This window comes from Oncorhynchus tshawytscha, linkage group LG14, assembly GCF_018296145.1.
Source record: "Oncorhynchus tshawytscha isolate Ot180627B linkage group LG14, Otsh_v2.0, whole genome shotgun sequence".
Taxonomy (NCBI): domain Eukaryota; kingdom Metazoa; phylum Chordata; class Actinopteri; order Salmoniformes; family Salmonidae; genus Oncorhynchus; species Oncorhynchus tshawytscha.
This window is the reverse complement of record NC_056442.1, coordinates 27,228,986-27,252,289: the sequence shown is the minus strand read 5'-3', so window position 1 is coordinate 27,252,289 and position 23,304 is coordinate 27,228,986. Positions and strand designations below refer to the sequence as shown.

At 42.6% G+C, this 23,304-nt stretch overlaps 3 protein-coding genes and 1 long non-coding RNA gene across 15 annotated transcripts in view; 2 read left to right on the top strand and 2 right to left on the bottom strand.

The window, feature by feature from the left end:
- LOC112266907 (E3 ubiquitin-protein ligase TRIP12) overlaps positions 1 to 7,317 on the bottom strand; it is a 50,210-nt gene extending 42,893 nt beyond the window's left edge. For all 11 annotated transcript variants that reach the window (XM_024444819.2, XM_024444825.2, XM_024444822.2 and 8 more), the window contains exon 1: positions 7,201 to 7,317. The gene's annotated coding sequence lies outside the window, so the exon portion shown is untranslated. The remainder of the gene's footprint in view (positions 1 to 7,200) is intronic.
- Positions 7,318 to 7,685: 368 nt separating this feature from the next.
- fbxo36a (F-box protein 36a) lies at positions 7,686 to 9,125 on the top strand. The gene is made up of 4 exons (XM_024445775.1): positions 7,686 to 7,781; positions 8,117 to 8,225; positions 8,369 to 8,541; positions 8,917 to 9,125. Exons 1-4 carry the CDS (start codon positions 7,686 to 7,688, stop codon positions 9,076 to 9,078), a joined length of 540 nt encoding a protein of 179 aa, XP_024301543.1. The 3' UTR covers positions 9,079 to 9,125.
- Positions 9,126 to 10,435: 1,310 nt separating this feature from the next.
- On the top strand, positions 10,436 to 22,081 carry LOC112266894 (zinc finger and BTB domain-containing protein 38). 2 transcript variants are annotated; one of them, XM_024444800.2, is made up of 3 exons: positions 10,436 to 10,747; positions 11,343 to 11,416; positions 17,500 to 22,081. In XM_024444800.2, the coding sequence occupies exons 2-3, from the start codon at positions 11,396 to 11,398 to the stop codon at positions 21,373 to 21,375; spliced, it is 3,897 nt and encodes a 1,298-aa protein (XP_024300568.1). In that variant the 5' UTR covers positions 10,436 to 10,747; positions 11,343 to 11,395; the 3' UTR covers positions 21,376 to 22,081. The 2 variants fall into 2 exon arrangements, with proteins under 2 accessions (XP_024300568.1, XP_024300569.1); XM_024444801.2 differs by lacking the exons at positions 10,436 to 10,747; positions 11,343 to 11,416 and adding an exon at positions 12,517 to 13,611.
- LOC112266906 lies at positions 11,413 to 17,504 on the bottom strand. Its single transcript, XR_002956018.2, has 2 exons — positions 14,657 to 17,504; positions 11,413 to 14,450 (listed from the first exon to the last, which is right to left on the bottom strand). It is a non-coding gene; the product is annotated as an uncharacterized LOC112266906 (long non-coding RNA).
- Positions 22,082 to 23,304: the final 1,223 nt, after the last annotated feature.

The window sequence follows — 23,304 nt, the reverse complement described above, 5'->3', positions numbered from 1 at the left end:
CAAATCTAGAGGGCGGATTGATCCAAACAGAGACAATGACGACAGGCCCAAAATGACTGTCCACAAAAAACTAAACTACGCAGATAGCGTTAAAAATCACAAGATCACATAAGCCAACACATCTAGGCTAAGTATTATCCTGGGAACATGAAGAGACCTACACTGAACAAAAATATAAAACACAACATGTAATGTGCTGGTCTCAGGTTTCATGAGCAGAAATAATGCACAACAAGCTTGTGCATTTATAGTTTTGTTCAGTATAGATTAGAATAGAGAGAACAGACACTAATTGTCCTTAGTCTACATCGTCTCCAGGTCACCGGGGGTAACCCATTACTAAGAGTCTGCGTGTATGCTTGTCATAGCCAATCACTGAAGAAAGCATACAGAGTCTTCGGAGAACCAACTCAGAGGGTGTTCCATGCACCTACTGCCACCATTTGCATTCTCAACTAAAGTGGGGTTGGTGTGTTGGGGAGTAGGGTCATGAAATACAGGGATAACAATACACAATGGAGTGGGTGCATATACCATTACACAAAATAAGCATACTTTCGCCCTCCCCCGCTGCAGTGGTGAATATGACCAGCTGAGGACTTGTTGCCTGACAGGGTCATGAAATTGTGCATCTATAGGGCAAAGGCTGTGTTTTACAATTGTCTCTAGCTATCTGATCTTTCAATAGCAAGAATGTGCCATGTTGGGAAATGTAGGTGGTTTGTTTCAGCTAGTTGTGTCAGATAGTTGTGACTTGATAGTAGAGGTCAACCAATTATGCTGATACCGAATATTGGAGGACCAAACAAAAACACGATATCGATTTAATATATATATATATTTTTTTTTAAATTTAAACGGCCAATTTTTATATATTTGTAATAATGACAATTACAATGGTGAATGAACAATGAACACTTATTTTAAAATATAATACATAAAATGAATTTAGTCTCAAATAAATAACGAAACATGTTCAATTTGGTTTAAATAATGCAAAAAAACAGAAGTGCAATATTTGCCATGTAAAAAAAGCTAACGTTTAAGTTCCTTACTAAGAACATACGAAAGCGGGTGGTTCCTTTTAACATGAGCCTTCAACATTCCGGGTTAAGAAGTTTTAAGTTGTAGTTATTATAGGACTATTTCTCTCTATACCGTTTGTATTTCATATGCCTTTGACGATTGAATTTTCTTATAGGCACTTTAATATTTCCAGCCTAATCCCGGGAGTTGATAGGCTTGAAGTCATAAACAGCGCTGTGCTTCAAGCATTGCGAAGAGCTGCTGGCAAATGCAGGAAAGTGCAGTTTGAATGAATGATTACGAGCCTGGTGCTGCCTACCACCGCTCAGTCAGACTACTCTATCAAATCATAGACTTAATTATAATATAATAAAACACACAGAAATACGAGCCTTGGGTCATTAATATGGTCAAATCCGAAAACAATCATGTCGAAAACAAAAAGTTTATTCTTTCAGTGAAATACAGAACCATTCCATATTTTATTGAACAGGTTACAAACATAAGTCTAAATGTTGTTGTTACATTGCACAACCTTCAATGTTATGTCAGAATTATGTAAAATTCTGGCAATTTAATTACGATCTTTATAAGGAAGAAACAGTCTTCATACAGTTCGCAACGAGCCAGGCGGCCCGAACTGCTGCATATACCCTGACTCTGCTTACACTGAACGCACGAGAAGTGACAATTTCCCTAGCTAATAATGCCTACTAACATTAATTTCTTTTAACTAAATATGCAGGTTTAAAAATATATACCTGTGTATTGATTTCAATAAAGGCATTGGCGTTTATGGTTACGGTAAGTACATTGGTGCTACGATTGTGCTTTTTTCGCGTATGTGCTTTTGTTAAATCGTCACCCCGTTTGGCGAAGTAGGCTGTGATTCGATGATAAATTAACAGACACCGCATTGATTATATGCAACGCAGGACAAGCTAGTTAAACTAGTAAATATCAACCATGTGTAGTTAATCACTAGTTATGTGAAGATTGATTTTTTTTAATAAGGTAAGTTTAATACTAGCTAGCAACTTACCTTGGCTCCTTGCTTCACTCACGTAACAAGGTGGTCAGCTTGCCACGCAGTCTCCTTGTGGATTGCAATGTAAATCGGCATCCAAAAATGCCAATTATCTATTGTTATGAAAACTTGAAATCTGCCCTAATTAAAATTGGTCGACCGCAGCTCTTCGCAATGCTTGAAGCACAGCGCTGTTTATGACTGAAATGTCTTATTTGGACTTATTTGACCGCTATGATAATATGGCTAAAATTCACTAGTTAACTAAAAAATAAAATAATGTTTATTTGAAAACATAAATACATCTGAGACTAGGCAGTCATTGTAAATAAGAAAGTTCTTAGCTGGACTTGCCTAGTTAAAAGGTTAAATAAAAAATATATAAATATACATTTCACATCAATAATCCTTTGGAGTTGACTTTTGTTTGCCCCGAAGATGCGCATTCATCGATTTTGTTACTGAACAACCCACGCATCTACAGCCAAGTTATATTGGAAAATGATTGTGATATCGTACAGGCCACGAATTCAAATCATGGGTAGCATAACTGACAGTTCTCTCCAACCTTGATATTATTGAGATACCAATGGCGTGTTCTTCGTTGCGCAAGACTCAATTCCGGAATAGAATTTTAAAAAACGCTAGATTTCATAAGATAAATGTTGCAGTTTGAAATGAATAAATTCACCAAATTATATATTTGGATAACTAGATATTCCCATTTGTCTTCTAACAGACATAATTGAAGTGAGAATGCCAGAGGCTGAAAGTAACAGGTTAGCGGAGTTCCCAGATTAATTTATTTAACCTTTATTTTGACAATGCAATGTAGGCCTACTGCTACCGAAACATATTACAGAGGAAATGAACAGCCTAAGTCCTAATTGGAAGGAAAGGGAGACAATCACATTGGAAATAGGGTCTATGTCAAGTAAAAATCAGGATACAAGACAATGTCTTATATTATGGCTGACATTCAATCTATATATCTTCCAAATGAAGATGATATGGTGTATGATGATTATGTGCGCACACACAAAAAAAATACCCTTTGTTTCTGCAACTGGCAACTTCGAGATTCCATATTCTATAGTGAACAGAAATATAAAGGCAACATCTAAGTGTTAATCCCATGTTTCATGAGCTGAAATCAAAAGATCCCAGAAATGTTCCATATGCACAAAAAGTGTCTGTGCACAAATTTGTTTACATCCCTGTTAGTGAGCATTTCTCCTTTGCATATATATATATAAATAAATAAATAAATAAATAAATAATCAATCCACCTGACAGGTGTGGCATATCAAGAAGCTGATTAAACAGCATCATTATTATAGTTGCACCTTGTGCTGTGGACGATAAAAAGTCACAAAAATATTCAGTTGACAGACAACACAATGCCACAGATGTCTCAAGTTGAGGGAGAGCACAATTGGCCACCTCCAATGCAGTTTCAGAGAATTTGGCATAAAGTCCAATTGGCCTCACAACTGCAGACGACATGTAACCACGCCAGCCCAGGACCTCCACATCCGACTTCTTCACCTGTGGGTACGTCGGAGTCCAGCGGACAGCTGATGAAACTGTGGGTTTGCACAACAGAAGAATTTCTGCACAAACTGTCTCAGGGAAGATCGGTGTGCTCGTCATCCTCACCGGGGTATTGACATGACAGTGGTTCGGCATTGTAACTGACTTCAGTGGTCAAATGCTCACCTTTGATGGCCCCTGGCATGCTGGAGATGGGTGCTCTTCATGGATTAATCCCGGTTTCAACTGTACAAGGCAGATGGCAGACGTGTCATCGTGTGGGCGAGCGGTTTGCTGATGTCAACATTGTGAACAGATTGCCCCATTGTAGTGGTGGGATTATGGTATGGGCAGGCATAAGATAAGGACAACAAACTTTATTTTATCAATGGCAATTTCAATGCACCGAGATACCGTGACGAGATCCCGAGGCCCAACGTCATGCGATTCATGTCGCAAGGATCTGTACACAATTCCTGTATACTGAAAATGTCCCAGTTCTTCCATGGCCTGCATACTCAGACATTTCACATACTGAGCATGTTTGGGATACTCTGGATCAACATATACACGACACCATGTTCCAGTTCCTGCCAATATCCAGCAACTTTGCACAGCCATTGAAGAGGAGTGGGACAACATTCCACAATCAACAGTCTGATCAATTCTATGCGAAGGAGATGTGTCGCGCTGCATGAGGCAAGTGGTGGTCACACCACATTCTGACTGGTTTTCTAAAAGGTAAAGACCCTTCATGTGAAATCCATAGATTAGGGCCTGACAAATTTATTTCTATTGACAGATTTCCTTAAATGAACTGTAACTCAGTAGAATCTTTTAAATGGTTGGATGTTGCATTTATATTTTATCAAACAAATAGGCTATGTAGTGAAATAACTTAAAAGCTGACGTTTAATTGATGTACAAAAAAAATATGCAGGACAAATTATATATTGCATTATTTTAGTGCTTGTTTGCTGTACCCACACCAAAACTCTAGTATTTTTCCATCATAGCTTGTTCTCCATCTTTTTAAATAGGAAGCCAATTAGTTTTCAACACTTATTTCCATGAGTGACCAAAACCCGTTCTCGTGCATCTGTTGTCACTCTGCAGAAGACATATAGTGACCAATTTTTGGGGGAGATCAAATCGCAATAAAATCTCAGTATCGAATCACAACACATATAATTGTTAGTCGCAATACATATCATATCAGCGCCTAAGTATCTTGATAATATCATATTGTGAGGTCCATGGCAATTCCCAGCCCTAGAGTCACAGTAAATTGGTAGGTAAACAAACAAGCTGATTTGTAAAGAAATCTAAATTTCTGCCATTAATTACCTACGCATTTCTTTGAGCAATATATCACCATCAATGAATCACTCAAGTCCCTGTGCAAACCCACTTCAGTAATATCCAGTGAAATATGGCACAAAGACAAATGAATATTTCAGGCCTAGCACTCAAAATACAGCAAGTCAAAATCCAATGCTACATAACAGTAAAGGGCCTTCACCATGTAACGTTACAGTAACTAAGCTATAATAAACACGCGAGTTTAAGTCAATATTAGTCCGATATGTATGATCAGATTATCATGATGAAAATGTATGATCTTTAATTACCCATTGCAAAAATGCTCATGTTAAGAGTCGAATGGACAAAAAGGTGGAATTTGAACATTTATTTAGGGAGTTCATTATGATGCACGTGTTAAAACATTTAAAATCTGATAAACTAGCTACATATTCTTCATGCCATCACTCATGTTAAGACCCAATGAACTGCGATATTGAAAATACAAAATATGAACAATTGGCAAGCTTGCAAGGCCATTTTAGCCAGGCCTTCTCTGACTGTACATCCTAGTCTTTGTTTATTTATTCGTCCCGACTCTGACAATTGATGTTTACCATGTTCCACTGTAGTCCTGTACAATCTACAGTTCACTACTTGGGTTACTATGATAGCTTCCATTATAACCAGCTTTTATTAGCCTACAATAATTTATTTCTATCTCGTTTTACAAAGAGGCCTTCATCTGACGTAGTTAGCACCAGCTAGGTGGTTAGCAAACCCGGTCCCAGAATTTCAATTTGACAGTAACGTTAGCTAGCTAGCAATAGACAAAGAGCCTAGTATGGTACCTTTCAGATTCAAACGTTATCGCGTTACACTTAGCTAAGATGTCTGGTTATTCATATAAAAATGCGGACTAGTCCGCAAATAACATATTAGCTAGCTATGTATGAATGTAACGTCAGCTATGTGGCATGAAAATGCGTAGTTGGTGGTCTGTTGTGGTAAAAACGTTCAACGAACGTTATCAAGACAACAGCACAAAAATGTGTAGCTAAATAAAACATTTTTCATAGAAACCACCTCAAATGGAATGGCTGGCAAATGTCCTCTAAATAACAATTACCTTAGCTTTCCATCGAAAATGACAGCATCGGTCGGACTATTATTAACTTCGCACCAGAGGATTCAGCTGTACTAGCTAACAAGCTTGCTAACCTTTAGCTAGCTAGCTATCTTGTTAGGACAGGATAGCTACGCTAATGCAATAGTGTATTCAAAGGGAATGTCGGAACTTCATCCAACGACATTCACACGGCATTATCCAATATGTTGTCGTTAACTAGCGAACAGTAACTAAATACAAAACTAAAGTTTCCATAATCTAGCTAAATAGTTAACGATAGTTCGCTGGCTAGTTGATAATTATTGTATCGCCTCAGTAATATAACAGCTGTCGACGTGTAATAAACGCAAGATTTAACAAAGTAACGTTAGCTACCTGAGGTAGCTAGCTAAACAAACGTTTACTTAATTAGCTATCCTAGCCAAATAGGAAGCTAACGTTTCTTACTGCTACTTAGCATTGTTAAGTTAGTTGGTTGCTTAGTTCTCTTTAGCCAGACGTGATGTTACCTAGCTATATAACGTTAGCTGGCTGGCTAACAGTGTTGGCAAACAAACAGTTACCGTTATATTTATTAACGGGGAACGCAATATTTAATTACACGTTAGCTTTAAGAGGTGGTAGGCAGCTAACGTTAATTAGTCGCTTTTTAATATTAGCTAGGTAGCTAACGTTACATGTTGACCTTACCCCGATATGATTCGGGTTATGTAGCTAAAGTGAGTGTTAACCAGCTAACAAATGTCGCTAACTGAAAGCATTCCGCTAAGATAACTGCTAACGTTAGCTAGATAGCGAGCAAGCTAACGCTAGCTAGCTGGTAGTCAACTAACTAGCTAAAATGTTTGTTTCGCCGACAGGCTAACCTTATGCTATGTCCAATTCAAGAGTTGTTGTTTGGTTAGCGAGCTTATTTTGTATCGCTAGCTACCTAATGTATGTTTATGGCAAAACAAGTTGCAAAACGAAATGGCCTCTGAACCTTCTTTGCTGCTTGCATCACACAGACACAAAAAAACAGGAAAGCAGGAACAGGATTCGAGATGACAATTGGAAACCATATTTTTTTCGCGAGACGGATTCTCCATTCCTCACAAGTATTTCAGTCTTAAACGCTCAATGAGCCCCTCAAACTATTGAATAAGATGCCACTGAACGTTATATATATATATTATGTTATTACCTATTTGTTCCAGTGTTGTAGTTGTAACAGACAGTGCACCAGCTTCACTCTCTCAGCCTTCACATCAGCTGAGGGACCTGCAACTGCAATATACCTCCGCTCTAAAGTGCCCCATTCTTCCGCTAGGAACTACTTTCGAGTTGTTAAAGTCGACACTGAACAGAACCTGATCCAAATAAATGCATGTATTCAATAACAATTTAGCACACGTATGTAATATTGTCTACAGTTGTGTTTAGAGAATTTAAAATTATATATCTCACAGTAGGATAGCTGCGAAATATTAATCCGCTGGGTCGTGACCCCCTAATCCAACAACTGTTTCTCGAAAATATGCATGACATTGTGGGTTGATCATTATTTTATTTATATACTTAAATTATTAGCAATCCCTCAATGTATACTATTGCGAACATAATCGCTCTCATTATCACAAAATATTTTGCAGTTCTCTTCGTTGTCATGGTAACTATTTGGCGTATAAAATGGCGTCTCTACTTGGGAAGAAAGTGTTTGAAATAAATGGTCAGGGTCCCCCTCCGACAAAAGATTTTTTTCAGCTCACTGTCACTAAAACTGAGGTAAATTCTTATATTTGATCATCCATCTGATATGTATCTTCGGATTGCAGGGAGTTAAAAACAGTTAAAGTGCACAATGCTGGACTGTGGCTGTGGATAAAGGCTACACATGAGCACAGCAGGCATGGTAGACAGCACTGGATTTGGTAGTGTTGCTCTCCATTGACATGATTGTACTTTAAAGTGCTACATATCAATCTCATGTATCAGACATTTGTTTCTGCAAGTAACTTTTCTGTTTCAACATGCTTTGAATATAGCTTAATTACAAGGCTCTGATGATTTGAGAGAACTGAGTGTATAACAGGCCTATGTATTTTTTTATTTCTCTTCAGGTGATATGGAGATCGTGGAAGATTTCTTTGCGGATTGAATTCAAGGGAGCTGCACCTGGAGAAAATAAGATGACCCACGATGACTTTTTGCAAGATGCCCGCATGCAGCGTAAGGTTTCCATTACAAGTCCCTGCCATAAAATATTAAGCCTACATCACCTACTCTATTTGTTTTGGTGTAGATGCACATGGTTCTGTTGGGGGTCTTGAAAAGTGCACTGCCCTGAGTAGGTGTGTACTACCCATCTCTAGAACAGGTAGGTGTGGTGTTTGGCCAGCAGATCCTACAGTACACCCAAGCACTGTGCCAAGGGAACTTTGACTACCTGGAGCGCCTGCCCAATGACCTACTGCTCCAAATCCTGGCCTTCCTGGAACTGAAAGACGTAGCACAGCTGGCACAGACCACAAAGAGGTTCCACAAGGTGAGCCTGGGCTTTAAAAACCCAAAGGGCCAGTTTCCCAGATATAAATGTAATCTACTCCTGGACTAAAAAGTGTAATCTAAGGAGAATTTCCATTGAAATTGCTTTTAAATCCAGGACTAGGTGTAATATGTGTCCAGGAAACCAGTGCATAGTGTGTAGCCAAATAATTTGCAAAAGCACATGTCTTTCATATGCACATTATTTCATTAAGGGCCCTGAGTTTTTTGAACGGACAAGGAAAACCTCAGGGCCCTAGTTAGGCTACAACACGGTCAGGAAAATATAATCTAGGTTTAGTTAGTGAGCTAGTGTTTCTCTGTCTGTCTGTGTGTGTGTGTGTGTTGTATTTCAATACGGAATGGGTTATCCCAGCTCTGCAACTCGCCAGAGTTCTGGGAACAGACTGTGAGGGGTCGCTGTGATGAGCTCACACCTGACATGGAGGCCTTAGCCAACGCCATGGGCTGGAGGAAGATATTCTTTGCCTTCTTCAACACCAAAGAGCACCAGCAGTATGCACAGGGAGGTAGCTAGACACTTAAGACAGTGTTACTCCTCTCATAATAAAGATTTGAGGAAATGTTACTTTCTCTGCCAGTAGCACAAGAGTTATTTATTTGAATAGTGTGTTGTCTCTGTGTTTAAAATGCACTAATCGATTGAGCTATGTTATGTGAATATGTATTTCAGGACTTTTTTAATTCTCTCTGCAAAAACAATAAGTGCCAAAAGTTGGTTTCTGTCATTGCATTTGATTTCTAATCCAGTATGTTGTATGCACTATTTACAAGTAAAGCCATAATATTACTGAATTAATGCATGTTGCAAAGGAATTGTTGATGTGTTTATTCAAATGAGAGTTTATTTGCCAAACACAAGTTATATCAGTATGCTACTCTCTGGGTGTGACTGTAGATTATGTTCTTCAGTTGAAATTATACTTGGTAGTGTCCAATCATGATCACGCTCAATAACAGTAAGAACACAAATTGGTATGGTGTTTTCAATTGTATTAAACATATTGTTACATGCATGCCTGTTATAATAAAGAGTAGGCCTAAAACAGATTCAGCTACTTATGAGATCATGGGTCAGAGATAATGCTGGAGATGCATTTCCTGTTTGAGAGAAACAATTTGGCATTCTTACCACCCTCTGCTGAAAACCAGCTGTACTGAAGGAGCTGTGTGAGGAGGGGAGTCTGATAAAAAACCCTATAGCCAGCAGAGGGAGCAAAGTGGCAGAGATGTGCAGATCCTTAAGTCAGGAGGTGGATTGAATAAAACAAAGGTCACGTGTGCAAAACAACTGCTACCAGTCAGACCAACGTAATCGTTACTGTTGAACTGTAACCACACTGGCATGAGTTTGAATGTCATTGAAGGTAGGCCTACTTAGCATGTGTCACAGAAAAAGGTGTGAACCCTCTGACTGCAAGGTAAGATTGTCTGGGGATTTGTAATTTTTTTTAGTAGTATAAGTCAGTAAGATGTGCCATTAACCCCACTTAATTTATTTAAATAAAATAACTAATTCTCACCCTTCACATGATAAGGGGAGAGTAATGTAAAACAGAGAACATGTTTATTGATAAAAATACATCTCTACATTGCAACATCACAAAGGAGACAATGGAGATAAGTTTTGAAACAATACCGTCATTAAAAAACTGTCTTTAAGTTGTAAAAATCGACCAATCAATCATTCAATCAACCAACTGTGTCCAAATACCTCACCTCGGGGAGTGAAATGGATCAGTTTCCCTCACACACACACACAGCCCTGAATGGTACTGAGCTCTATTATTAGCCTGAGTCAGTCGCTAAACACCGCCTCCTCAGCTGGGTCTGGGAGGAAAAATATTCATTACGTAACAATAAGAGATCGGTCTCTGGCTCTACTTCCTGAATACCAGTGGCTAGGCCTGCGACAGCCGACCAGCCCGGAAGCCTCACTCTCTCTCTATTTGAGTGTTCAGGCAGAGCTCACCCGCTTTCGTTTATCCCTTGCAACACATTCCCACCACCAAACCCCTCTTCTTTGTGGGTCAGTGATGCAGCAGGAATGACGCAGCAGTGTCAGGGCCTCATCGGCCTCCAGACGGGCAGCGTCTCAGGAGAGGACTGGAGACAGAATCTGTGTGCCCAGGCTGGGCCCAGACACACACCGGCAGCCAGCCACCAGTTAACAGAGAAGTTTGAAGGTAAATTCCATGACTAGGCCCAGAGAGAGCGGGTCTGGAGCAGGCTAGCTAGAGCTCTCCTTCCCACACACACACACCACTCCACAGAGGGACTGCTCACTTCCATAGCGACAGCGAACGGGCATGTAGGACAATCCGGGAGGAAAAATGTTGGTCGGCTACTGATCAAGTGTGAGTTGGATGTGCCAGCGCAACAGTAATGAGGATCAGTGTTTATGTACGCAGAGTGTGTGTGTTTTGAGAGAGAGAACAAGGCCTAGTCAGGCTTGCGCTATGGGCTCTGTTACCCTGCCGATCAATGTTCCTCTAGTCTAGGCCCCAGCTGGGCTCGGTTTCCCTGACGATCAATGTTCCTCTAGTCTATGCCCCAGCAAGTGGCTACAGACTGACTGAGGCAGTAAAGGCATGCCTTCTTTTGTTGTGGTTTTGAAAATATCCCAACTGTAATGCATTTAATGGATGGGTGTGCCAAACAAATCGAGGATGTCAGAATAAAGGAAAAAAATCGACACAAGTTCTATTAAAACTAGATGAAATGTGAAAAGTAAACGGTAAAGTCACATCAAACATTGTTGATATGTGATCTGTCTGACAGGGAAGAATCTCCAAGCAATTATTCAAGAGTGAAAGAAGAATTCGTCACAGAAAATGGCAACAATGAATCAGCAGGTTAGATCCTTTTTATTTCTCCAACTTCCACAAATAATACATCTGTGTTCATAGCAAAATAATTTGTCCAAATGATTTGTTCAAATTTCAACTGCTCTTTCTGTACTCTTAGTTTGCAAAACATTTGAAGTACTAAAATAATGTGGGATAGATGTTGTGGTGAGCAAGACAAACGGTAGGTACTGCAGACACTTCATTTGCAGTTCTCAAAACTGTAAAGAACAAAGAGCATGGAGGGTAAAGGAGAGCTAGGCTTATTTGTTTTGGGATGTCGTGTTCGTCTGCAGTGTACCAGTGGAAATCAATTTGTGTAGGCAAGACTACGAATACAGGAAAAGGGTGAGGAAGCAGGCGAGACCATTAACCATACATAGCAGGCATGGAGGAAGAGAACGGAAAGACACCAGAGGGAAAAAACTGAGATAAATAGAAATTGCAATATGGAGACATGATAGTGGCCACCCAAACATGGCAAATCATATTTCCTCTGGTTTTACGAGGCTCCCTCCCAGGCCCCGTAAGGTTTGCAACCTTTAATGTTCCATAACACCATGCTTTTAAGGTAGCACTGTTTTCTTAGACGGTTGCCATAGCAACAAGGTCATGCCAAAGTGTAGCGGCTTACAGGAGTGTGAGGACTGGCGTGGTGCCAGGCTGGCGAACTGCTTCCCCAGGCCAACGCAAGCAGACAGGTGCCTTGATTGCACTCAGGTAACGACAACAATCAAGCTGGGTAGGCCTGCACCAGAAATAGCTGGCAGACGGCTGAGCAGACAGAGAAAGCACAGAGAGCAGAAGGGGACAGAGGCATGGGGATTGTCATGATAAACTGAACTAACACTGGTAGGACGTGCACAGCGAATGTCTCCCATTTGTTTCATGAGGCCAATCTGTTCTAACACCTAAGTCAAATATACAATGTGCATGGTTTTCACATTCGGGTGCACAAGCTGTATCCCTAAGCCCAGAAAGAAAGCGGAGACACGTTATGCAAATTCAAAAACACTTGTGATAAAACCTCGGTCTTCATACGTATAAAACGGCTGTCTGCGTCTACAGCAGCTGGCGGGGATAACAGTGCCCTGCCTGCCTGGTTTAGCCCCTCCCCCTGCACTCTGCAGTGCTGAGGCATCCCTCTGTGTTCCCATCCATCAGCAGCCTCTACAAAGATGAACCCACTGTCCTCCTCTCCTCCAGCTCTCTCCTCAGTCCTTTTTTCTAACTTTGAAAGTGCACAGATGCAGGCGAGATAAATAAGCTATATGTAGTCGCCGATATCTCATTGATCATGCTGCTATATACAAACAAGGGCATAGCAGGCTAATTGTGTTCATGAGGCAATGCACTGCAATGTACACAGACGTGCTGACAAAGAGCGAGAGAGGGTTTGAGTGTACACGGTAGCACAAAGAGAAAGTGCCTGTGTGCATAGGCATGAGACAGATGGCGAGTGTGATGTGACGTGTTTGAAAGTGAGCTACAGATCCAGCTTCCCTGTAAGATACAGTATGAATGGTGTCGGTGTGGAGGTCGAGCAGAAATGTGATTGTGGGTGCGCTTTGTAGTATGGTTGAAGTTGTATCGCTGTAACCGCTCTAGCAGACGTGCAGCCTAGGCGTTTTCTCTGATCTGTGCAGCACGGCGTAGGGGTGTGTGATGTAGCACTGAGCCGCTCTGTCTTACCGTCCTCAGCCATGCTTAATAAAGTTGCCGTTTCCTGCTTGGCGACTGCAGAGTAGATGCCGCTGGACTCAAGTTGCCCAGGCAGCAGAGAGGCAGCAGACAGACCCATAGTCCAATAAAGCTATTTTTAAACGTTCATGTGGGAATCCTGTGGTCAATGGTCTGAGAGCTGGGGCAAGCCAGGACAGGACTGGGTGGAAGAGGAGAGAGCGGCGTACTCGACCAGGACCTAGGGAGAGGCAAAGGACGTGGACGCTGGAGTGAGCAGCGTAGAAAGAGAGAGGGAGGGAGTGAGAGAGGGAGAGGTAAGAAAGACAACAGCGAAAGCTCTGCCTCTAACGGCACCACTGGGCAGCGGCAAGTCTAGAAAAAAAAAAGTGTATACTTTCGCCTTCCTTTCAAAGTTAAAAAAAAAAAATTCTGTACAGTAGAGGGGACACTGTAATGTTTTTGGCTGTTCGTTTTCTGTGTCAGCTGTTCGCCTTCTGTGTCATTTTCTCTGATTCGCAAAGGTATGTTCTGCACGTTTCCACCCAATCTACAACTGCTTTTTAACAGAAATACACATATTGCATGGGGTGGCTTGAGTGTGGGTTCTGCTATGACATTTTCGCTCTTTGTTTGACTAGACAGCTTGCATTCGAGACTGTTTTTTTCTCGCCTTGTGGTTCACAGCAATTAGGGGATTTACATTTTTCAGGTTTTGAAATGCACATCGAATGATATTCTAAGGCACAGTGAACTAGGGTGTGGCAAAGAGACATCCTTTGACTAATTCAACATTTCCGCTCAATATGTGAACAGAGTAAACCACATCAAGATGAGAGAATTGGTCATATCAGCCCTTATTGAAAATAATCAACTGAAACCGGCAGACATGCAGGAAATTTCCAGATGAAAATGCATGGAAAGCGGCACAAACCAGGGGAAATCAGCATCAAGGCTGAAGCACATCGCTTGCCGTAAGCGGAAGAGAGAGAAAGTCCTTCGGACTGCTGCATTTCTGCTGCAGACTCTCACACACACCGACCGACACATATCCAGAGTGGAAACAAAGGGCGGAAAGCCTCCATTGCGGTGGCGTTGGAGCATGAGAGATCTGCAGTGCTGGGGCTCGCAGACAGGCAGGGCTCTCTGTGAGGAAGGACCAAACCAAATCCCCAGACAGCTAATGCAGTCGCCCGCCTGCCCCGCCATCCATCTGAATCTGAATCCTAATATGCGCTGCGCCACAGCATGTTGCCGTGACAACAGAGGCCTGTCAGACGGGGAGGCAGGAGGCTGTTTCCCAGCGATACGGCGAGGCTTCTCTTCTCTCGGTCTGCTGCCAGCCATATTGTAATCATGGCACCTAGAGAAAACATTAGCAAAAATCTGTATTTTATTAAGATTATTACATATTTTTTTCAAACAAGGATGCGTGATCACTTTAATAAGTTAAGTTACAAAAAAAACGACATATTTATGTTTCAATACAGACATGTTAAGTCAAATTAAAGTGTTTATGGCCTGGGGCTGAATGTATGGTTTATTGCTGTGCAATTATGTAAACCTAACCTCTGTCGTTAGGTTATTCATTCTTCCCTGCCTCTTCTGAGTAATATGTAGCATGTAATGCTTAGGACAGTCAGTTGAAACAGACCTGAAAATGAGAACAGTTTCAATGATATTAAAAACACACGTAGGTGTAATGTAGGTGAACAAGCAACTGGGTGCAATAGGAATGCCTCTCGGGAAGTATTCAACCGAGGGTATATGGAAAGTGATCTTTTTGTTAAGAAGAAGGGGTCTCATCTCAACATCATGGTCTAATGGCAATCTGGAGCAGGGACAAACGGTACCCCATAAACGGGCAGCCATTTTAACCTACCCCAACAGCTCACCAACAACGAGGATAAAAAAGAAAATGGCCACCATGCCATGGAAAATTACAGTAACAGCATTTTGTAGCGCATATGTATAACCGGTCGTACTATATGCATAACAACAATGCCACAATTGCAGAGCCGACCTATACCATCAGATAGCCTTGTTCTCTCTGTAAGCAAAGCTGTGATGCTGTCCGAAGCACCTCTGCCGGACATCAGGGTTACATCTTTGATGTCTGACAGGGAAAGAAGACAAATTGCATTAGGAAGTATGTTGTGACGCTGATCTTAAAATAAAGAAGTGTCCAGAGATATCTTTGGATAGAAGTCAGGGACAAAAATCACAGGATGCTCATAAAAATAGAACTATATAGCCTAGGCATCAGCAGCATATAGGCAGAATCATGTTAATAAGTCATGCAAACAGAACGTAAAAAAAGAAAGAATGCTGATACCAGTAGGCTACATTTAGGCTAACTGCAGAAGCTATTTGAAGCTATTTGCCTTTGCGTGTAACCTAAGCATCATCCTGTGTGAGAGTCTGACAGAGGTGTTGCGTTGCCTCAGACCAGTTCACACAGTGACATAGGCACACCCCTGGGTGAAACACACAGGAAGTGCTGTGCTCTTTACATTTTCTCTTAGGTTAGACAGAAAGATAAGAGACATGAAAATCCCATTGACCCACATGCAACAGCATCGGAAGACTCAGCATATTATTGCCATTACACACAAACATAAAACAACCCCCTGGGCACAGGTGTCAATTCAACATCTATTCCACATTTGGTTCAATGTAAGTTCATTGAAATGACGTGGAAGCAACGTGGAAGCAACGAGCGTGTGCCCAGTGGGGATGCTCTACAGATGTCTATAGATCCATATAGTGAAACAGATGGCTTTTTGTGTAAGCTGCATTAGTGACTGGATTAGCAACTGAATTCTGCTCTAAAAAGAGCTAAATCGTCTCAGCAGGAGTCAACATGCTGGTCGTTCCTCTACAGTGGCTCTATAGCCCAGTGCAGCTGCCCAGTCTCGATTATAAAGTGTTGGTTAAGTATCCCTGTGTTAGCTCTGACTAAGCTGTGTGTGGGTCAAAACATTCCTCCAGTGCTTACGGATAATTAACTAATGCTAGGGGCAGAAAGGACGAATGAGTCAGGGGAGACAATCTTCCCCATCTCATATACTGCCATCAACCTGAACCCAGTGTGCTTCTCAGTATGAAATATGCTGATGTACCTGCCAGCCAGTAAGGGCGATGACTCTGGCATGGCTGGTCACCTGGAACGACATTAAACGACTGACTGAAGTAGATAGAACGAGTCCACATCCTGGCTGAATCACAACATGTTTGCCCTCACTGTAGTTTCCACTCCACCCGCTGTATCACTGGGTGGAAGTCATTTTGCTTCAGGCACTTCACTAGTGCATGCTTAGTCAGGGTTTATTAAGCCTCCAGACTGTAGTCATTCTGCATTAAGTAGCCTAATGTGCCTCATCAGCTTGGTCAACAACAAAAGTCTCCAGGAAGCAATAAGTCTTCAGGAATAGGTTACAAATAGATATTTATATCACAATCGAGGCAATTATTCAAAATGTAAAATAGAATAGTGTCTGTAAGCAAGGAGTTGAATTTAATTGGTTTTCAAACAATGATGAGTGCTCTTATTTCCAGGTGTATTTCCAGGCGGTATTTTGGGGGATTTTCAAAATAGAATCATTAGAAATTCTTCATGTACAATGGTTATTCAAAGCACTGAACATTTTCTAAGGGTAATGTCAAGAGGACATCTTTGTGCCGTTGTAACTTTTTACAGAAGTATTACATTAGTATATTCTCATGAGAACTAGATATTGTTATGGTTAATCTATTTGAATAGGCTTGTGGCAAGTAACATATGGCCTACAGTTCTTCAAGGTATGGCATGCCAGCATCATCTCCTTAAACGTTGCTGCCATCTAGTGTGACAAAGTAAGAACAGCTGGATTCCTTTCCTATAAAACTGACACACATTCCACTTGATTTCCATAAGGCCATTACTGCCAAATCCAGCCCATGCCCATGCTTCATCAAAGTAACTTAAATCCTATTCCTTAGACTATCTCTGTATGGAAGGAATTATCACTGTTTGCACAACTCTAGCCTAAATGATTTGAAATACCAAAGAATCAAAACGCAGAATAAATAACACGATTTCCAATTCCACATAAGAAAATGTGTGCACCCTTTTCATGTTTTTTTCTTTTAACATTCCAGAAAGTCATTTCATATTTTTTACATTTGAGTTATTTAGCAGACACTCTTATCCAGAGCGACTTACAGTATTACTGTAAGTGCATACTTGTCGCCCGTGGGAATTGAGCCCACAACCCTGACGTTGCAAGCGCCATCCTCTACCAACTGGACTCAGTTGGTACAAATGTAATGAATGTGTTCATATTGTGAACATAAGCAACGTGCATAAGCAATTGGCTATCTATGTTTTGAAGCCAATTAGAATGCCTGTTTCCTTTATGTCCTCTCTGCAGATGACGGTGGCGTCTCCCTGCACCCAGGGCCTGGTGGACAGCTCCCATCCCCAGGCGCTCCTCAGCAGGCTCAACGAGCAGCGCTCCCAGGGCCTCTTCTGTGATGTCACCATCGTGGTGGAGGATGTAAAGTTCCGGGCCCACCGGAACATACTGGCTGCCTGCAGCGGATACTTCCACAGCGCCTTCACCTCCCCTGAGGTGTGGACTTCCAGCCAGGTGCTGGAGCTCATGGACCTGAGGTCTGAGGTGTTTGCCAGCATCCTCAACCTCATCTACTGTTCCAAGGTGACATCATCACCTAGCACAGAGGACACTAGATGCCTGATGGCAGCTGGAAAAAGACTGGGGATTCCCTTCTTAGAGAAACTAGTGGAACAAGACAGGCAGGACTCAGGTGGGCCAAAGATCCAGACCTCAACCAACCCTGTTAAGACCACAGGCCGTAGTAAGGACCGTGGGCCCCGTAAAGCGAAGGAGAAGACCTCCAGGCCAGATCAGCCAGACAGTGCAAGAGGCCCGCGGATCACCAATGCTTTCTCTATCACTGAGGTGGGTCCCGGGAATAACCTCTTCACCCCACTAGACCTGCACAGTGGGAAGAGGCAGTCACCTGACCTTGGACAGACCCCAGCGGGCTGCCCTGCCCCCTTCCCCCTCGCGGTGGACAATGAGCCCATGCAGGCGCTGTCGGAGCACTCCTACGCAGTCATCAGCCAGGGACCCAGGGCCCCTGAGTACAGGGCTGGCAACCAGGAGGACAACAAGAAGGGCACCAAACCCACACAGTCCCAATCAAGGCAACTGACCAACAGGAATAGTGGCCCACTCAAAAAGCAACACAGACTACGAGCCGCTTTGAATAAAAGCACACCCCCAACACTGGCTGTAGCACTTGAACCTGTGCATCCTACTGGAAGCAGCCGGGCATTAATTAAGCCCACTGTACAACCTGTGGGAACGTCACCCCCGTCATTATACCCGCAGACAGATGTGCATACAAGCAGGGCCAATGAGCTGCCTCTAGCCATGGATAATGGCTACAGGGAACTGGACCCACCTCCACTTTCACCCCACACAGAAGATAGCATATCAATCTATGGCTGTGAGCACTGTCCAGAGATATTCACCAATAAAGCACTTCTCACAGTACACACAGAAATGCACAAAAAAAGGTTTGTCAGTCATTTGTTTTGCAAGTTTTGTCGCAGGAAGTTCATGCATTTGAAGCGGTTGCGGAACCACGAGACGGTGTGCCCGAAAGCACAGAGGGGCTCGCCTGAACACAAGCCCCAAGGCAAAGAGGACGGAGCAGACCATTATTCAGACAGCATGCCAAGCATGGACAATACAGTAACTAATGTCCAGTTATCTCTTCCTGAACTCCCTGACCCTTTCCCTCCAACCAGCCTCCAAATGAACCCCACCTCAAAAACACTGCAGGCTGTAGATAGGTTAGTGAAACCTAGTGGAGGCCAGAGGGTCTATAACTGCAGTGTGTGTAAACGGGCATATGTGACCATCTCCAGCCTGAAGCGCCACGAGAATGTGCACTCCTGGCAGAGGGCGTACCCCTGTCACTACTGCAATAAAGTGTTTGCCCTAGCCGAGTATCGCACCAAACACGAGATCTGGCACACAGGTGAGCGTCGCTACCAGTGCATCTTCTGCTTAGAGACCTTCATGACCTACTACATCCTAAAGAACCACCAGAAGGCCTTCCACGGAATCCATCCCAGATTGTCTGTGAATAAGAAGTCAGCAAATGGTGGATTTAAGGGCAGCGTTTACCCCGTCAAACTCTACAGGCTTCTGCCTATGAAGTTTAGAAAGAGACGGTACAAGACTTACAGTCAGACCTATTCAGAGGAGCTGCAGGGCAGCGAGCAGGCCCCACTGGGATGCAGCTCTCCCATCCTTCCATTTGAAGATGTTGGCGCTATGGGTAAGCAAGATGCTGCTTTATTCTCAATGCCTGTGACATTCATGGCCACTCCAAAAGTGGTAGCATCAGTAATGCCACGCATCAGTTTTGATCAGCCCTGTGACCAAGATGTAGACCAAGATGCAGACCAAGATGCAGGCACAGGAAAACAGGCCTCTCACTCCGAACATAATGGGCCTCCATATAGCTATACTACCCCCTTGGCCATAATGCAGGCAGGTGGGGAGTCCCCTGCACTGGACTATGGAGATGGTGCCGCATTCCAAGGGTTTAAGAACCCGGAGGGCAACAGTCATAATCTACCGTTCCTAAAAATCAACCCACCCAGCTCTCTGAACAGGCTATGTGAGCTCTCAGCTGCAGCACAGAAAATTGAAGCCATGACCAGTCAGCTTTTTATGCCAGGGGCTGAGAGCCTGGCACCTAGCAAGACTGCAGGGGGGGAAACTGAAACATACATTGCCACGCCTGCGTGTCCAGGTCCCTCCGTGGATGGTCATGTTCTGCCACTCTGCCAGATCACAGTGAAAATTGGCAACGAGGCCATCATTCGCCGGAGGATCAAGGGCTCCAAGCTGTTCCCCAGGAAGAGGAAAATAAGCAGCGGGAGCCAGGTAGAGGAGAGGTGTCGGGACCAGGGCCGACCTGCAGAGGGCAGCATGGAGAGCTCCAGCCTCCGCTTCAGGACAGAGGTCACTTCTGTCATAGAGCCAGAGCCATGCGATGACCACACTGACCGTGACACAGCTGACAAGCTCTGGCGTCCCTATTACTCTTACAAACCCAAGAAGAAGAGTAAGAAACTGAGATCCAAACACAGAAAAGAGATACGTTGTCTACGCTATTCCATGACATCCTCAATAGTGCCCAGGGCCAGAAAAGACTACGTGGATAAAGGATGCAGAAGCGCTGAAGAGAGCATCTCCAGCGAGGGTACAGAGCTGAAACAACGTCTCAGAAACACCAGTCCAAAGACGACGTACACCTGTGACATCTGTGCAAGCACCTTCATAACGGCATCGGGTCTGAGAGCACATGTCATTGGCTGCCACCCAACTTTCTGTCGGACCTGCGCAAAGCAGTGTCCCCCCAGGGAAACCTCCAGTGCCAGCTGCGAGGCCACTGAGGACAGCAGGGATTACATATGCAAGAGCTGTATGGAAAATGGCTCCTGCTTTGACAACTGTGCTCGCAGCTCCAGCACAGAGAAGCGGTATCGCTGCTCCTTCTGCCCCCAGCGCTTCCTCTACCTCGCAACCAAGAAGAGCCATGAAAAAAAACACAAGGAGACAGCAGGAAAGGGGTACAGCAATGACGACTACCCCACAGTCCCAAAACGGCCAGCAACTTTGGTCATCAAAACAGAGGAAGGGGAGGATCAATATAGCATCGACAAGGAGAGCAAAGTGCCAGCGGGATCACTAGGCAGGTTCTCAACAGAGAAGATAGAGCCTAAGTATGAGGAATGGGAGGACACAGGTGACTACATGTCAGTGGCACCCAAAAAAGAACATCCATTTAGAATAAACAGTGATGGACACTATCAGAAAGAGAGAAACTCCAACATGAAAACTACAATGTCACCCCCCTGCACTGACACCTTTTCTCTTTCCCCTTCAGAAAAGCAGTATAGAAAGTCTAAAAAGCGCTTTGAACACAAACGGCAACATCAGAAAAGCCTCACTTCCAAAAGGCAGAAGCAAGTAGACTTCATGGGTAGAGAGACACCCAGTCAAAAGGCCCCTCTGACCACACCAGGAGAAGACAGTCATTTTAGCTATGGGCAGTCTTCTTCTACACATCTGATAAGAGATTCCGTCACTAGGGGAACCACTCGCTCCTCGCCCAAGTCAGAGAAGTGTACATACAGTGTAAAGAGGAGTCCTTTTAACAAAGATAATACTTATCATTCAGGAGGGAAATACTTTTAAGTGACTATATGCCTATGCAGTAAGTTGCAGACCAACAGTAAAATACATATGTCAATATGCTGTGCTTGATATAGGTTAGTTTGCCCAAAATAATGGACCCAAACTAAATCAAGCGCACCTCAAGTACTTTGAAAACATAATTGGATTGTTATGTTTTTGACCCGGGTCTGGAAAACAGATATAATAAGTTGCCAATGAACAGCAGATATTGAATATGAGGACCTAACTGACATCTATGTAAATTGCATTTTCTTCATTCTTATAACACAAATCTTTCTAAAAAAGGGGATTTATTTTTGTACTTTTTTTCTTTGCTTTTTGAGACTATTTCATAATGATTGTGCGGTCCATATTCTATACATATGCTAACTGTGCATAGTTATTTGCACTTTATAATAATTCAAATTTTTGACTTTATAGGCTACCATTCATATAAATAGTCTGTCCACCACTTTGGTAGTGTCATTACCACTGACAGCACCACATGCACCATCAAAATGAATGAGAATCCCCATGTGTGTCTTTCAAAATAATATACATGACGTGTTACAAAGTTGACAGACTGACAAATTGACAAAATGCAGTTTGTGTGTCAGAGGGAATAACTCATGAATGAACAAGTAGATCATGACAAGAGGAGAGCACACATGTCTGTTTTGATATTCACGTGTCTTGGGTTATTTAGATAAATAAACAATCAACCGGTCTGGAATTGCCAAGAAGAGCTGTTATGCTACATTCTGGAATTAAGAGGACTAATTATTGCATGGCACACACACACCCTCCTGTTGTTGGATTAAATAAGTACACAGGATATGGAGCCAGATAGCTACCAAAAGGTTGAATGTACGTATCGTGACAAAAATCCAGATGTAAATTGTTTGGATCGTAAGAAAAGCCATGCGTGAAACGAAAGCGTGAAATTTAATCTGTGAACATACAAATACCATGTTAATTATGGACTAACATTTTAGGCTTCAACAAATCTTGTGTTGTAATTCTGACATACAATAATATCTTTCAGAGTTTTGGAAGTTTCATCTCACCAACAAAATGTTATTTTACACCCAACGGATTGTAAGAAGTGCTACACAAAGTATAACACAGTATAAAAAAACGTAAGTCGGGGAAACAGGAAAGAGGTATCCTGCACGTTTTCAAGTTAAAAGTCTCCATTCTCTATTACTCCTCAGTTGAGTTCACATTTAGGTAGCTAATGTAATGGATCTGTTTGCCAGGGCAAGACTAGATAGCACTAGCTGTATTACGCCTACAACAGTGAAGTTTCAGTCCGCTAGGTGTATCTCTACAGCATGGGCATATCTCTGGGTGACGTGGACATCCCCATGCATACACCTTATCAGCATATGACTAATACAATATTGCACCACGCAATTCTCTGGGCTCCATCTGCAATCATAACCAGTAGTATATACCAGGAGTAATGAAACACAGAATAATAATAGCTGTTTGGTGAATCTATTAATTAATTATGATCACTGGAGTGGTGTTATGAAATGTATTTCATCACTTAAAATCTTGCCAAAGCATATTCTGTAGGAAGGGTTAATAATTTGACATGACTTATATGAATTTGGTCATGGACAAATGGACTTTGAAATGAACAAGGGAGAGGTTAAACGTAAGCGGAGTCTGGCATAAGCTTATTCCCACACTTTACAATAACTCTGTTGCAGTGGTCTTAGATATATAGTCTCCTTATAGGCTTTTCCCTCCATAACACTGCTGCCCAGTTGATCGCCATTGATCTCCATGCAGCACCACAGCATCATACACCTTCAGAAAAGCACCCCTCAATCTCAGGAGATGCCCTTCTGGAGGCATGCAGCCATAGTCATTATACCCTAATATAGGCCTATTTGCCTAGTAGCCAGAGCATATATGTTAAATTCCAACATATTTGAACAT